Raw genomic sequence first — 17,313 nt, 5'->3', positions numbered from 1 at the left:
ATGCTGTGTCTGGCCTTACCCCACCTGTCCCCTACACCAGGAAAACCCTAGTGCTGGGGCACTCAGTTCTCACCCTGCCAGCCCACTCGAAGGACCACCCTTTTGACTGCCCAGTGCACGGACTCCAGCAGTTTGCCTTATTAAATGCTATGTCCACCCTGTGGGGTGGGGTGTCACCTGTTGATTCAACACCTTAGCTCAAGTTTAACTACAACTTCCTCAGGCACCCGCGGATTCCTGCAAACCTGTCACTTGCCTCATATACCGATCTGACCCCAAAATAAAAACTGGAGCTTTGAGTTACAGTTCTTTGCAGGCCAGGGGGAGCCAGGACAAGGGACTTTTGAGCAGGAGAGAAAAAATATATAATTCCTCTGGCAAAACAAATGACCAACAAGCCTTTCTTTTTTTTACCAGATGCATTCTGATATTCGATTTACTGTCGAATACCATCCATTTACTGAGAAGATAGTCTGTGCCCAGCTTTAAAAGCACACATAATGATCTCAAACTTTCCATTTCTACGCTGTCTAATATTTCTCCCCTAACCATTCCTGAATTTATGTCAGGTTCTTGGATTTCCAGAATTTTGGCTAACAGATTTTGTGGTTTTTATGCTGAAGATCTATTCTCAAAACAGGTTTCTCTTGAAGCCTTCAGAGTGGACTCAATGGGCAGGCCCTTAGGCTTCTCTAACCTGGTGCCCTCCAGATGTTTTGGACTACATCAGCCCCACCACCATGGCCATAACTGGAATTATCCACACATCAGTTTTCACCACTGCCGGACTGCAGTCGTGTTGGCATCTGGAGTTCCCCAGGTGTGATCATGCGTCTGAGCCTAGGGGGAACTGTGGGAACAAGTTTTGGCTCAGCCCATCATTTTGATTCAGTTGGGATTAGCTCAGTCGGTAGAGCATGAGACTCTTAATCTCAGGGTCATGGATTCAAGTTCCACGGTGGGCAAAAAGATTCCTGCATTGCAAGGGGGTGGACTAGATGACAATCATGGTCCTCTCCAGCTCTACCATTCTAGGGTTCTATGTTTTCCCCTGCCTGCTCCAAAGCCAGCTACACAACGACATAATGTGTCATTGCATCGCATGAACCCCGAGCAAAGTCTATCCACACACAATCTGTCGTGCTTGCTGTTATGAATTTAGATTAGGAGGAGTGCTATATAAAGCACCAGCTACTACCAGAGGGTGCTATGCCACCCACAGTACACAAACAAGCAAATGGTCCACTAATGGGTGGTTGAAGCATGCTTTGCTCCCCAAGTATGAAGCTGTTAGCCAGGGGTCAGCAACCTTTTTCAGCCGTGGGCTGGTCCACCATCCCTCAGACCATGTGGAGGGCCAGACTATATTTTGAAGGGGAAAAAATGAATGAATTCCTATGTCCCACAAATAACCCAGAGATGCATTTTAAATAAAAGCACACATTCTGCTCATGTAAAAACACGCTGATTCCCAGACCATCCGCAGACCGGATTTAGATGGCGATTGGGCCGCATCCGGCCCACGGGCCTTAGGTTGCCTATCCCTGCTGTTAGCAATGAAACTGTTGCTAAAATTGGGGAGAGGAGTGCTGCCATTTTGGAAATGAAAACATCAGCCACAATCACACCATGCTGTCATACCTTGGGTTGCGAACGTGATTTGTGCGGGAGGCACGTTCACAACCCGCAGCATTCGCAGCCTGAAGTGCTGTGTCTGCGCATGTGCATGATGTGTTTCGGTGCTTCTACGCATGTGTGTGATGTCATTTTGCACTTCTGCGCATGCCCAAGCACCAAAACCCAGAAGTAACCCTTTCTGGTACTTCCGGGTTCGGCGCGGTCTGCAACCCGAAAATGCACAACCCACAGCGTTCGTAACCCGAGGTATGACTGTACATTTAAAAACATCATGATGCCACTTTAAACCGACATGGCTCCCCCCCCCCAAAATATATATATATTGGGAAGTGTAGTTTGTTAAGGGTGCTGAGAATTGTCAGGAGACCCCTTTACCCCTCCAAGAGCTACAGTTCCCAGAGTGGCTTAACAATCAATTGCTCTTCCCAGGGAACTCTAGGAATTGTAGTTCTGTGAGACTAATACCAGGGTCTCTTAACACCTCTCAGCAGCCTTAACAAACTACAGCTCCCAGGATTCTTCGGGGGAAGCCATAGCTGTTTACATTTAAAGCAGTATCATATCATTTGAAGCTGTCATGGCTTCCCTCAGAGAATCCTGGGAGCTGTAGTTTGTTCAGGGTACTGAACAAGAGATGCCTACTCCCTTCCCAGAGCTATAGTTCCCAGAGTGGTTTAGCAGTCAATTCCTCTTCCCAGGGAACTCTGAGAATTGTAGCTCTGTGAAGGGAGTCACAGCTAAAAACATTATAACTTCAATTACAGTAAATAAAAAAAACATCCTTCCAGCCAAGGTAAATGGGTGGTATTCTCAAGGCGGCCAGGGATGAGTATTCCTCAGGCACGAAATGCCTGGGTAACCAGGAATGTTTTTAAAGCCATCCTGAAAGTTAATAATTATGGAGACAGGTGCATCTCGCTAGAGAGGGCATTCAACTACCGGGGAACCACCACTGCAAGGCCCTGTGGTAGCTCAGTGCCAACCACCAAGGCCTTACCTGCCCATTGTAGGGCCTGTGATGGTTGGTATATCTATTTCAAAAGCTCTCCTCGAAACAAATACACCCTGTGCTGAAGTCTGATCTGGATGGACCCAGAACAGGTGCTCACAATGCAGGGGCAGCACCTGGAAGAACCTCTCAGGCAGAGTGGATTTGATTTGATGGGGTCTGTGTGGAGAGGGTAACAACGTTCAGATTTTTGGGCATTGAATTACAAGAGGATCTGTCCTGGAGTGTCAACACAAGGGGGCTTGTGAAGAAGGCGCAGCAGAGACTGTACTTTTTGAGAATACTAAGGAAAAACCATCTTCCGCAGAAACTGCTGCTTGCCTTCTATCACTGTGCCATTGAGAGCGTGCTCACTTATGGCTTATGTGTGTGGTACGGAAGCTGTACTACCCAGGACAGGATGGGGTTGTGCAGGGTTGTTAAGGCAGCAGAGAGAATTGTTGGCTGCCCACTCTCCACCTTAGAGCAGATTTATGCCACAAGGTGCCATAGGAAGGCACTGGACATAGTAAAAGATCCATCGCATCCTGGTCACTGTCTCTTCGAGCTCTTGCCGTCGGGACGGAGATACAGGACGATGAAGACAAGAACGAGCCGTCTTAAGAACAGCTTCTTCTCCAGAGCGATCTCGGCCCTGAATGGGAAGCCCGGACTTTGAAAGTCATCTAATCTCCCTTGCTGTATTATACTGTATTGATTAATTAGTATTTTTATGGAGCAGTCAAGTAATTTCGTTGTCCCCGAAGGGGGCAATGACAATAAAGATATTATTATTATTATTATTATTATTATTATTATTAAAATCATTTTTATTTATTTTTACAGAAAGACATTCCTGCTGGTATAATCTTAATATTTACAGCCAGATGAAGGTTTAATTTTTGGAGTAATAAATTTTCAGAGTAGTTTTTACAGTCATGTAAAAAATGACTGATTTGGTTATACTATTAGAAATACATAGACAGATAATTATGAAATTATTGTGAGGTTTAATAAGTTAACTGTTTATATTTGGACAACTTTTCTGCTGTACTTTATTGGAAGGAGAAAAATAATCATTTCCTTAAATAACAATTTAAACAATTTATTTAACTAAAACAATGACGTTATAGCATATGTATCCATGTTTGTTAACTGATGTGGTTACACATTTTTTTAAGAAAACAAACTTAGACTTCAGCACACATCAAAAACTTAAAATAAATCCTTATTTCCTGATGAATAGCCTTTGGACTATAATGTAACTTAAATAGAAAACTGTCCATGGGCTGGTAAAATACCAGGTAGACTGGCAACCCTAAATTCATACGCTTTGTAGCAATCTGCAGCCATAAGCATATAGAACCTAAAGTGCATGAATTGGGCTGAATTAAGCATTCAGCTTGGCTATGTAAGTTGCCAGCACACCACAAGAGGAAATGAGGAGAGCAGAAAGTCTTGCACTCTGAGCCTCTCTTCCTGATTATCATTTTCTGCAAAACGTTTACCTCCACGATATTGGATTTATCTGTTGCAACAGCAGCATGCGTTACCTCCTGGCTACATCTAAATGAGGAAAATGCTAATCTCAGGAAGCCCCAGCAAACCGCTGAAAAGCATTTCAATAAGGAGAGGTTCTGTAGTAAAGCAGGACATTGAGAATGATGTCACAGTTTTGCAGCAACGAGAAACAGCACCTTTAGGAGACACGTTTCTCTGCTGTTAAACATGCTTGACTTCCTTTTTGGCGAGCTGAGCATCTTTTGAAAATATTGAGATCCATCTTACATTAAGGATTGAACAAAACGCTCTACATCAGAATAGATTTCAGTGCTACCAGCCTCACAGTAAATATGTTTTTGTGATTGTGGCAACTCTTAAAATATTTTGAGATTATAAACCGTGTCCATTTGTATTGTTTTATCAGAATGTGATCCACCTCGAAATCTTTTTCAATGAAGGGTGGGATATAAATATTACTAAGTGAATAAACAAACAAACAAACCTTTTTTGAAACTATCACCTTTGAGCATGCCCAAAGCCTTTTACACTCTCAGTACAAGGTGCCCTTTTATTTCATTGCTGACTGTTTGGAATACCCATTGTGTGTTCAAAGCTTCAGGACTAAAAACTTTTTTTTTTTAATGAACAAGTTGAAATTCCCCTGCAGAAGAAGTACCTCAGCCTTGAGGACTAGAAACTTAAAAAAAAAATGTACAGGTTGAAATTATTATGCAGAAGTCCTACATTGCTCAGTCAGTATAGCATGAGGCTCTTAATCTCAGGGTCATGTGTTTGAGCCTCACACTGGGCAAAAGATTCCAACATTGCAGGGGGCTGGACTAGATGACCCTCGTGGTCTCTTCCAACTCTTAACAATTCTCTCATTATAAGTACCTCAGTCAACACCCACTGCCTGCAAGGCATATGTAGCTCCCAGCTGCTCCTACCATATTGTGCTTATCAAGTCTACTCGATTAGGACAAAACACCTCAGATTTGTTTTCACTTGCAAACAGCTGCTTATTTTACCTCTCCCCGCTTTGCAAAATCCTGCCTGCACATGTCAATCATCCTTCTCCCCCGCCCCACCACCCTGCCTCAGCTTTACTAGAACAGACTCTTGCCAAATGTTGGGTATTCCTCAAAGCGAAAGCCTTGCTCGATACATGGAAAGGGATGTTGTTCCTATATTGCCTGAAGCTTTTCTGTAGTAGGCATAAGGTGCTTGGGCCCTCTGCTGATGCTGAACCAGCCTGTCCAAAGCTTCAGAACTGCTCTGCATCAAGAATTCACAACCTGAGATCCCGACAGTTTCATGGAGGGCTGCAATTCCCAAAACTGGTTTAGGAACACAGGAAGCTGTCTTATGCTAGGCTGTCATTAAAATTCTAAATGAGCCAAAATGTAGCTGTCTAGCTACTGTCTAGCTCAGTACTGTCCACACTGACTGGCAGCAGCTCTTGAGGACTGCATGCAGGGAACGTTCCCAACGTCACCTAGAGATGCCACTGAGAATTGAGCCTGGCAGGTTCTGCACACAAAGCAGATGCTCTCCTACTGAGCCATAGTCCATCCCAAGAGTTTAAGTGTCTGTCCTGCCTCCCAGGGACATTGTTAGAAAAAGCAGCTACTTGTGGCAAGCATGGAGTTCACTGCATCCCCTGACCCAGATTGTCCCATGCAACCCGACAGCCAATAATGACAGCCAGACATAGCATCATCCATGTGTATAGAATCACACCACAGAAATTTCCAAAGAGACAGACAAGTTTGTAATTAGCTGTTTCACCTGGGAAATGAAGCCTATCATCTCTCCTGCAGCAACATGTCAAATCAACCTGTAGACCTACTTAGGGCCGACCCACCCATTAACTTCACTGAGGCACTTGCCTCAGGCACAGGCTGAGGACAGCTGAGAGGGGCGGCATAACTGGAAAGAGAAGGGCATCCTCGCCTGCCTTCATTTCTCCTTTGGCTGCTGATAGGAGCCGCCATCCCAGGACAGTTCCTTTGCTGCTGCCCCTCGTTCCTCAATGGCCTCCTTTTTGCTCCCCTGCCAGCTTCGGTGTGTTGAGGCTTCCCTGGGATGCCTCCAGTTGCCTGTGGCAGCAGTAGTGGGCGCCGTTTTCTGATCTGCCTCAAACAGCAAAATGTCTTGGACCGGCCCTGAAACTGCATGGCTGTTAAGGAAGCAGGGATACCGCGACCAATTTCCAGAGTTATTCAGTAAATGCATTTTCGCCTCAGGAGCAATTGTGGCACTCATCCACAACTGCAAAATCCTGCTGTGTCTCGTAAGCCACAAGGCCCACTAACGCCATGCCATCCTCGGCCTCCAGCTCAAATTCCCTTTGGCCAGCTCTCCGCAGCTAAAACACCTATCATTAAGCTATTTGGCGCACCCACAAATCCCAACCTGCTCGTCAAAAGAGGAAGCTTTAATACAGTTCTGCTCTGCCATTCCCCACAATGCTCAGCTCATACATCCGTGTTCTTCCAGTGTGTAAAAAACAAACAAAAACAAGGGTAGAAAACATGTGTCAGACCAAGGGCTACATTTTCTTCTCAGGCAACCTTCCAGGGGCCACATGCTGGTGGGTGGAGTCCAAGGCCAAAGAGAGCAGAGCAATGGATGTGAATTTCACCTTTCTATAGCAGCCTTCATTCTGACATGTACCGCTGTCCAAGCAGGAGGCAATGACAGAGTTCAAGGGCAAAATAAAATGAAGGAGGGTGAAATGGAATGGGCTGTGGCTTGGAGAAAATTATTAGGGCCAGACAGAGTTCCAGGGGGCCACACTAGGCCCCTGAGATTGAGCTTCCCCATCCCTGTCGCAAAACTCTTCATCCTTTTTTTAGAACACTGCTCTAAGGGACCTGCCTCCAGGTCTTCCAAAAACCAAGATAAGCTCAAGCATGGCTTGTTAAAGGTCCAAACTGAGGAAGCACACCTGGGCCATAGATAACACAAACCCTGCAATTGATATAGCTGACTGTGGTCAGCTATAGGCCATAGGGAGTGCTGCAAAGATAGCAGCCGGGGGGGGGGGCATTGCAAGCAGATTCCCAAGGGCAGGAGTCTAGGTTTGCACAGTGTTGGAGGAAGTGGTTAGAGAGAAGCTTCCCCTCCCCTTTGCACAATATCAGAACCTAACAGGGTCATACAATGAAGCTGAAAGGTTGGCAACTCAGTACAAATTGTATTCCTCCACACACACACATTTTTTTAAAAAAAAATTGCAATGTTAACTGATGGAACTCACTGCCACAAAATGCTGAAATGGCCCATTGGCTTAGATGCCTTTAAAAAGGGGGTATTATTATTATTAATTCAAATTATTATCTTCCCCATACACTCCCAGGGCATGCTGCTACAAAATATAAAATTAAGAAGCAGTTTAAGACAAATCACAAGAACAGTGGTGGGTCTTAAAAATATTTACCATGGGTGTCAAAGACCAGGGTAAATATCCTCAGTGAATTTTTCTGATAAGGCTACTAATAGCTGTTATTCCTGCATTGCAGGGGGGTTGGACTAGATGACCCTATGAGTCCCTTCCGACTCTTTGATTCTAAGGCTACTTGTTATTCTGATTATGCAAACTGAGCCTTAATTCATACAAAGACTTGCAGTGGTCTCAGAATGTAACCTCAGGGCACACCCAACACACATGCGTCCATGTGCGCACACCCACACACAGCTGAATCTTCGAAGGCTGGCATGTCTAAGCATTGCTTTTTTAAAAAAATCCTGGGTTTAATCCATCCAAGTTCTACTCAGAGGAGACCTACTGACATTTACGACCCTAAATTCACCACATCCATCAATTTCAATGGGTTGACTGCGCCGGACGCAACCTCCAATTTTCACCTTATTTTTAAGTTTTTTAGGATTTACGCCTGTTTTTTTCCCAAAGAGCCCATCGCAGTGAACTTAGGAAGAGCCCAGCTATTGTATCAAGCCCCCAAAGTCCTGTCTTGTCCAGCCTCCTGTTCTCACAGTGGCCAAGCAGATGCACCCAATGGGAAGCCCCAAAGGGGGACCTGATTCCCCTCCCCCATTCTATCCTCACAATCACCTTGCAAGGTAGACCAAACTAAGAAATTGCTGTGACTGCCTCAAGTTAGTCCCATGGCCAGTGGGTCTCTCCAACCCCATTGTAGGGCAGATAAAAGGCACTGGGGGTGGCAGTGTTAGTGGTGAAGAGGCTGTTTAGGGGTAGAGATGTTTTGCTGCTAATGCATTGCAGGGGGTGGCCTAGATGACCCCTGGGGTTCCTTCCAACTCTACAAATCTTGGATTCTAGGGTGAGAGGAAGAAAGGGTGCAACCTAACTTCCCAAGATCAACTGCCAAGTCCCAAGAAACCAGGTAAATAGAAACCTGCAAGTCTGATCTTCCCATTTCAAACCAGTTTCCTCACAGCCTGTTTTCTCTCTTATAAGGGTACTTGAGGCTGGATCATTTTGTACATGAAAGCCACTGCCTGCCTTTTTTGCTCTCTAACCAACTGAGCTATCCTAAACCCTTGCAACAGAAAGGCAAAAACACATCAGAAAGGAAGATCCCAATTTCCGACCTTGTTCCCCCAGCCTTAAATCCTTTAAAAAGAAATGCATTATTTCCTTTTCTTTGCTGAGACCACCAGGACTCCTCTCCCAGGAAACTGTTTTATCATGGACATAAAACACACCTCCTCTTCCCTCCCCCCCTTCTCCTCTCTCCATTGCAGTCTTGGGGGTGAACACAGCAATGACACATATTTCCTTCCTCAAGTTGAGAAATACAAATGATTATTTTTTAAATAGGAAACGTCACTTGCTCCTCTCACAAACCTTCACCAACGCTGCAATATTTTTGAGGGGGGGGAGGGGAGAAGGAGGAGGGGGTTGCAGCCAATGTTAGTCCTACGCAGAGTAGACCTATTGAAATCTCTCGTGATAGGACCAACTCAAGTCCTTACATTCCAATGGGTCTACTCCGAATAGTCTAGTGCGGCGCTTGGGTTCTTTTAACGACAGTATTCATTATGACATTCCAGAGGGCAATTATTAATTATGCATATAATTAATACGGACATGTGTGCACATACTCATTCGCTGGCTATCTCTTCCCTTCCCCTTTCTCAACTGTGGAAACACCTGGGGGTTTTTTGTAAAAAAGAAAAAAGAAAAAAGGAGCTAGTAAACACTACATTGCAGAGGAGGGAACACGAGGAGGAGAACCGTTATTTTCAGGCGGCAGAGAATAAGGCGTGTAGAGAGGCGAGCAGAGATAACTACTGTTGAGATCTAAGGACTTACTCAGAGTAGACTCATTGCAATCAATGTATTTTAGTGTTTGTTTTAAATACTTCCCCTGGTCCTCTTCTTGCAAATTGTTTTAACTGATTTAATGTTATGTTTTTATACCTTTTTAGCCCCACTCAGGGACATATTTATGGCAAAAGCTTAAGGTAACTGGCCTTAATATTTTTTGTGTGTGTACTGCTGGTACCTGCTGTGTTATCTTACTGCGTAGGATTTGTATCCAGTGTTAGCCCTCCTCAAGAGTAGACCCTTTGAAATAAAACGAGCATGGCTAATTTAAGCACACTGATTTCAAGTGGGTCTGCTCTGCGCGGAACCAACCTTGTGGTTATTAGGGGGTTGTACCCAATCTCCACCACTACCGTAAGTCCATTGATTTTCAACGGGTCTACTCTATGTAAGACTTACTTGGCTTCCACCCATAGAAAGACCGGCTTTTGCATTCCAACAAACCCTATTCAAGAGTGTACCCACTAAAATGAATAGACCCAAACTATACCCCTTATTTCCAATGGGTCTACTCTTAGGAGGTCGGATATTGGCCGAAACCTGGAGGTTGGCTTTTATTTTTGGAGGAGTTAACTTTCTCACACCATTTTCTAGGAAGACTTAAATTGCCAATAGAATAAAGACCTAACTTTATTGCACTGTTTTCCTGTGCAGATTTAGAACTCTAATAGAATGCCTATCTGTATCTAACCTTATCGCAGTTTTCCATGCAGATCCAAACCCCCAGCATTTTGTGTGTGTGAGTAAGTGAGAGGGAGACATGCATGAAGTGACGCGCTCGTCGCCCCCCACCCCAGCTCAGGAATAATGCAATCCCTCTCCCCCACATGCTGCTGCTCAGCCATGTAGAAATAGCCCCCACCCACACACTGCAAAAATCCATGCCTCTCTTCCACGACCACCAACCCATTTCTTCCTCTTGCTGCTGCTTCTACTTACCCAAAGCTCCGTGCCCCAACTCATGGCTCCAGCGACGGGTGGGCTACGGGGCCGGCCCTGGGTGCGATATTCAACGCCGGGGGGTCCACACCCCCTCGTCCTTCGCCTGCCACCCCAAAAGCGAGGCCAGCACCCCTCCAAACCGCTTGCAAAAAGAGCATAAGCTTGCAAAACTACAATATAGCAACAATAATAGAGCTTTGTGCCCTTGATTTGCTTGCTTGCTGGGTTGCCTCCTCTCGTGGCTATTGTTGCTACCACCTCATTGCTGCCTCCAGAGCAAAATGGCCAAAGCAGCAGCAGCGGCAGCAAAATCAAGCGAGTAGCTCTCAGAGTAGTAAAGGGAGGAGACCCAGGGAGGAATTGACAGCACCTGGGAAGCGCGCATGCGCCCGGCAGTAAGGCGCATGCAAGGAGGAGGGGGGGATTCAGTAGTCTGGTGCTGGGATTGCGCAGGCGCCAAGAGTGGGCTCAACTGATGCTCCAGGGGAATTTTATTTTATTTTATTGAGCCAAGCTGTCAAGTGAAGCTCCTCAAATCTCAGTGCAGCATCCTAAGGCTTTGCAGCACAGATGCAACTGTGGTACAGATTTGGTACAGGTTTTCTTATTTCGTTTTGTAATGCACAGAAAGCAGAAAAAACCCCAGTTATAACTACAGATGGAAACGAAAAGATTAAAAACAAAACTATAGAATAGGCATGTAGAATGAGTCCATTTGCATTTGGGTTAAAATGATGAAGTCCAGCTCATAAAAAGAAGAGCATGAATAAACTTTGCCTTCACGTAAAGAATATTAACGTAATCTCATTATCAAGTATAGTCCCAGATGCCTTGAAAAATATTAGATGGTGCAGTTTCGGAATGTGGCCCACTGTGGCACGTGTAAACGGACAGGAGGTGGAACCCAGAGACCACCACCCATAATTCTATATTTGAGAATATTTGGCATGCACACTGCAGCCCCCAAATCATCCTCCTTTTACACACATGAGCCATAGCAAAATGCTTCCAGGTGCTTCACAGGAAGTGTGGTGAAGTGGTTAGAGTGTTGGATTAGGACTTGGGAGAGCAGGGTTAAAATGGGCCATGGAGTTTGCTGGGTGACCTTAGGTGAGTCACTGCCTAGCTGACTATCCTACCTTACAGGGTTATCATGGGAATTAAATGGGGGGGGGGGGAACCATGCATGCCACCTTCTTCACTGTGCTGTGTTTCCAAGTGATGCCCACTGCAGTGTTGAATAGCCACTACAAGAAGGTCCTATACTCAGACAGACTTTGTATTTGTGGTCAACCTCAAGTGGAAGACATTGCTCATTATCTGTTGCCTGCTCCTTATATAGAGACCCAGAATATCAGTTTCTGAAACCTTTGATCACACAAGCAAGCAGGTGCATCCCAGCAGAAGTAGTTGGGTTTCTTCTGAGTGACAATAATAGCCTCGTAGCAGACAGAGGGGCTCCTCTATGCACTGACTGCCCCCCCCCAAAAAAAATCAGAAAAAAATAGTTAGATGCAATCATTATAAATTGTTGTGATTCAGAGTTTAGTTTGAAAGCAAACTGGAATTGAGTTTGTTGGTGTCTCCTGTAACCTCTCTCTTACTTCATATAAAACAGGTGTAGGTATAAAAACGTTGTTTATATAAAAAGGTAAACAATATTCACACAAGGCATCAGATCAAATCCAATATAGCAAATCCAAAATACCAACTGGTATTTTATCTTGCTCTTCAGCCAAAAAGGCTATCAGGGTCACTTTAAAAAAACCTCCTCCAGCTTATTATTATCTTTAGAGACATGGCACCAAAGGGAAAGTGGATTGGGAGGGAGAAGGAAAGAAGCAAACTCAGCAACAAGATTGTAGATACAAGAACTATAAAGCACAGTGGGCCCTACTTTGTTTTGTTTTTTTTTTAAATGATATTTATTCCAAATTTAAAGTTACAAAAAAGAAATAGAAAAACCATACAAAATACAAAGAAAACTTTAGCCATGACAAAACAAAAAATGAACAAGTAAAAAAGAACAATAAGATAGAATAAAAAAGACTTGACAAAAAATATAAAAATACATTAAATTACAATAAAACAAAAACAGATTAAACCTTTACATAGCCTTTTCCCTTTACTTATTTCCATGACCTCCTCTCACCTCCCGATTTTGTATTCTAGTTCAGATCGTGTTTCCAGCAAATCCTTCTAACCTTATTTTCATTTACATATTTTAAAATTAAAATAATATAATTAAACCTCCTCTATTTCATCATCTCATTTTTGCTTAATCCATTATATCATATCATATCTACCAGAATGACCTAATATTCTTTTTCCAACCTCTTTCTAACATTCTTTTATATTGCAGTATTTTTGAAGGTATATTTTGAATTTTTTCCAATCTTCTTCCATCGACCCTTCTCCCTGGTCTCGAATTCTGCCGGTCATCTCAGCCAGTTCCATGTAGTCCATCACTTTCATCTGCCGTTCTTCTCGGGTGGGCAATTCTTGTGTCTTACAGTGGGCCCTACTTTGAAGTAGGAGAATAGGTTTATGCTAATTAGGCTGCAGTTCTTTAGCTACTTACATGGGGGCAAGTCCCACTTTACTGATTTGAAACTTAACTTCTCCGTATACATGTATGGGATTGCCCTTCAAAAGCTACTGTTTCAACTGATGATTTCCTAGGGGCAGTTTCCAATTCCCCTCACCCCTGACCTTTGGCCATGTTTTCCGGGGCTGTTGGGAGCTAGAGTTTAACAACATCTGGAGGTCATCAGCTTTGGTACCTCTTTTACAGAGACAGTTTTATTACAGTTGCATGGGCCCCTTAAAGACTAACAGATTTATTGTGGCATAAGTTTTGGATGAGGGCAAGTAGCTCAGGGGTGGAGCACCTGCTTTGTATGCAGGTCCCAGGTTCAATCCCTGGGATCTCCAGGTAAAACTCCCATCCTGAAACCCTAGAGAGCTGCTGCCAGTCAGTGTAGACAGTACTGCGCTAGATGGACCAATAGCTTGTTGCTTCTTTTTTAAAATCATACCTTTATTTACAACCAGGAAGACTGGAATCTTATTTTCTTTGGGGAGGGGAGAAGACTGTAACTCAGTGGTATACTCTTAAGAAAGCCCTCAGGTTCAGTCTCTGGCATCTCCATGTAGGGCCGGGGAAGCCAGCAAACATGACCTGAGTGCCCTCTTGTGCGGTTGTTCCCAACAACTGGGATTCAGAAACAGGCTGCAGCTGGAGGTGGATGTAAGCGGAGGTGTGCCAAATCAAGCCAACAGGCTCATTCAGTCCAGCCTCCTGTTCTCACAAGGGCCCTCTCATTTCTACTTTGCTTTGGGTGGCAACGCTGCATTTCTTTCTCACTGTGCATGATGGACCAGGAGTCAGCTTTGCCTGTTGAACAGCAGCCTGAAGAGGGGAAAGGCAAAGCAAAGTGACTCATACCCAGTCCCAGTCCAAAACCCATGCCCATGCCCAGACCAATGCCCAGTCCCAGACCAATGCCCCACAGCCAGTCACAGTCCACTGCCCATGACTGGACCTGGGCCAGGGTGTGGGGCAGCACAGAGGGTTTCTGTTTCAATCATAGTCTCAGAGAGCAGCCGACAGACCTCAAGGAACTATTGCCAGTGAAGAAAAGACTGAGATACAGTGGTGCCTCACAAGACGAAATTAATTCGTTCTGCGAGTTTTTTCGTCTTGCGATTTTTTCGTCTTGCGAAGCACGGTTTCCCATAGGGTATTAACGGTTTTAAGAAAAAGGAAACAAACTTGCAAGACGTTTTCATTTTTCGTCTTGCGAAGCAAGCCCATAGGGAAATTCGTCTTGCGAAGCAACTAAAAAAACGAAAAACTCTTTCGTCTTGCGCGTTTTTCGTCTTGCGAGGCATTCGTCTTGCGAGGTACCACTGTACACAGATCACTAGTCTCACCCTGTATGAAGAAAAGTTGTGTCTTGCTCTGCCCACAGGGAATCCCCTGATTTCCATGAAATGTCAATCCAATTATAATCATTACTTTATTTATATTCCACCTTTCCTCCAAGGAGCTTAAGGTGGCGGTGCATAGTTCTCCGCCTTCCTATGTTATTTCCACAACAACCCTGTGAGGTAGATTAATATGAGAGGCAGCGGCTGCCCCAAGGTCATATACCCAGTGAGCTTTATGGTGGTGGTGGGGAGGAGAGATTTGCATCTTGTCCTAGTCCGGCACTCTAACCACGACACCACATGGCCTCTCCTTAATTGAGTCATTTCCTTTAATATCGGTTACAGAAAACAACATGGTAAAGGAAAACAATACTACTATATATGATGGTAGATACAGTGGTATCTCTGGTTACGTACTTAAGTTGTTCCGGAGGTCTATTCTTAACCTGAAACTATTCTTAACCTGAAGCACCACTTTAGCTAATGGGGCCTCCTGCTGCTGCTGCGCCGCCGGAGCACGATTTCTGTTCTCATCCTGAAGCAAAGTTCTTAACCCGAAGTACTATTTCTGGGTTAGCGGAGTCTGTAACCTGAAGCATATGTAACCTGAAGCATATAAGCATATGTAACCTGAGGTACCACTGTTGAACATTATGCTGAACAGAAAATTCTTAATCTTTGCAGAATAGATTGTATTTAAAAAAATGTAATCTGAATCCTGAAATACCGTTCATGGGAAGAGGGGGTAATTAATGTTTATGCACAGTATTATTATTTTTGTTAAAAAAAATTATTTGTAAAATAAAACTTACTGTAAAATGTTGTTAAGCTCCCCACCAATTCCTATCTGTAATGTGGGGGAAGGGGGGATTTCTAGGGGAGGGGGCAAATTTAAGACACTTCAAATTAAGCCTTATTAAGCTCTATACAGATTAAGGCCAAAACAAGGTTCTGTCCACTGAAGCAATATAGGCAGAATTGGTTGTTTTGAAATGTACTCTAGTAATGGGGAAAATGCATCATCCCCCTCTCCTGGTAATTATTTCCTGTCCCAGATAAGTTTCTGGGTGGAAAGTGGTGGGGCTGGTGTGGGCAAATAATATCCCCACCCCTGCCAAACCTAACTGTGTAACATTAACTCAAAATAAAACCAGTGTGAAAACACTGATAGGAAGAAAGGGGGCACCCTAGGATGCTGTTGGAGAGGAACAAAGGCCTCCATTTGTTATTTTAATCCTTTGAGGTTAGGGGTGCAAACTTACTTGAGAGGAAAGGGGATGGCCTGCTCTTGTGTTTTGAAAATAAACTTGTGAACATGGTGATAAATATTTATGCCAACAGGGAGTGGGATAAGACGCCTTATCACCTGCTAACGTCTGGCTGCAAAGGGCTGCTGATAGTAGAAGAGCTCAGATGGAATGTGAATTGAAAATAAACTAGAGAGAGAGAGAGAGAGAGACAGACAGAGAGAGAGAGTCCGCTTGTTGCTCTCTGAGCCAGGCTCATATTTGGTGAGGTCTGCCAAGCTTTTACCAGCTCTGTTGTATTTCCCTTTTACAGTAAAGAGCCTGACAAACACACATTTATAGCTGGCTTTTTTGGGGGCATGGTAGCAAATTTATGGGGATTTTTTTATTCCTCTTGCTACATTTCTGCTCTAACTGCAGCTTTATATGCAGGGGTCAGAATATGCACATCAAAACTGAGGAAGAAAGTGGTAGGAAAATAATGGAATGTTCTATTAACACACAGGAGCATGGGTTGTAAATAAGCTGCCAACCCTATTTGTGGCCTAAGTTGGGTCACATCCTCCCTCAGGGGCAAAACGGCTTTATTTCACCTGGGTCAAAGACCCAGTTTGGCACACCCCCCATGCACATTTGCGTACACACACACACAAAGGCTGGGAGCCTCAATGGCATCCCTTTCTGCAACACCCGTGGGGCTCAGGAGCCCATGGCAACCAACCTGGCTAGCTGCCCTCTATATAGGGTGTCACAGTGCTGCATGTGGTACACAAAGTGAATATGCTTGCAGATGACACCTTTCTAATTTTGCAAAATCCAATAACAGCCCTGGAAACACTTAAGCAGCAGTTAGTGGTGCATCACTGGGTAGCAGGATTGCAAATCAAGTATTCTAAATCTGTGCTCCTTCCTATCAATGTAGAGGACACTACAAGAGACTTTAACTCTCTGTTTGCCACAGCACATGGAAGATTTAAATACTTAGAGGTGTTAACCTTATTACAGACAATAAACCAGGATGTAGAAACTATAGGGGACATGGGTGGTGCTGTGGGTTAAACCACAGAGCCTAGAACTTGCCGATCAGTAGGTTGGCAGTTCGAATCCCCGCTACAGGTGAGCTCCCATTGCTCGGTCCCTGCTCCTGGCAACCTAGCAGTTTGAAAGCACGTCAAAGGGCAAGTAGATAAATAGGTACTGATCCGGCGGGAAGGTAAACAGTGTTTCCGTGCGCTGCTCTGGTTTGCCAGAAGCAGCTTAGTCATGTGGCCATATGACCCAGAAGCTGTACGCTGGCTCCCTCGGCCAATAAAGCGAGATGAGCGCCGCAACCCCAGAGTTGGTCACGACTGGACCTAATGGTCAGGGGTCTCTCTAGCTTTACTAGAAACTATAGGGCAGAGATTTTCAACCTTTTTGAGTCCACAGCTCCCTTGACCAACTACATTCTTTCTGCAACACCCGTGGGGCTCAGGAGCCCAGTTATGTCACCCCTTGCATGCAGAGCTGGCAGCCCCTCACCCCTTTTCCAGCACCCTCGCTTGTGGAGTGTTCCCTCAGCCTCCTCTCCTCTCCCCTCTCCCTGGTCTCTGAGCTGCCCCCGCCCCTGCCCCAAAGAGAGGTGCCACCTCACACTGTCCCACAGGGGTCTGGGACCCTCTGTCCACTCCCAATAGCAAGGGCTGGCAGACTGGCTGGCTGGGCTCCCTCGCCCACTTGCTTGCTTACTCTGAGGCTGCCTCAGC

General features: G+C 44.8%; 1 protein-coding gene across 1 annotated transcript in view; it reads right to left on the bottom strand.

Moving 5' to 3' along the window:
* Positions 1–10,746, bottom strand: part of FNBP1 (formin binding protein 1) — a 120,571-nt gene extending 109,825 nt beyond the window's left edge. Inside the window, exon 1 of the mRNA XM_080989817.1 lies at positions 10,386–10,746. Coding sequence (XP_080845943.1) covers positions 10,386–10,409 — 24 coding nt within the window. The 5' untranslated portion in view covers positions 10,410–10,746. The remainder of the gene's footprint in view (positions 1–10,385) is intronic.
* Between the last annotated feature and the right edge of the window lie 6,567 nt (positions 10,747–17,313).

The sequence above is a fragment of the Podarcis pityusensis genome (genome assembly GCF_964106645.2).
Source record: "Podarcis pityusensis genome assembly, chromosome: Z".
Taxonomy (NCBI): Eukaryota; Metazoa; Chordata; class Lepidosauria; order Squamata; family Lacertidae; genus Podarcis; species Podarcis pityusensis.
Note: the sequence above shows the minus strand (reverse complement) of the source record. Positions and strands in the feature narration are given on the sequence as shown.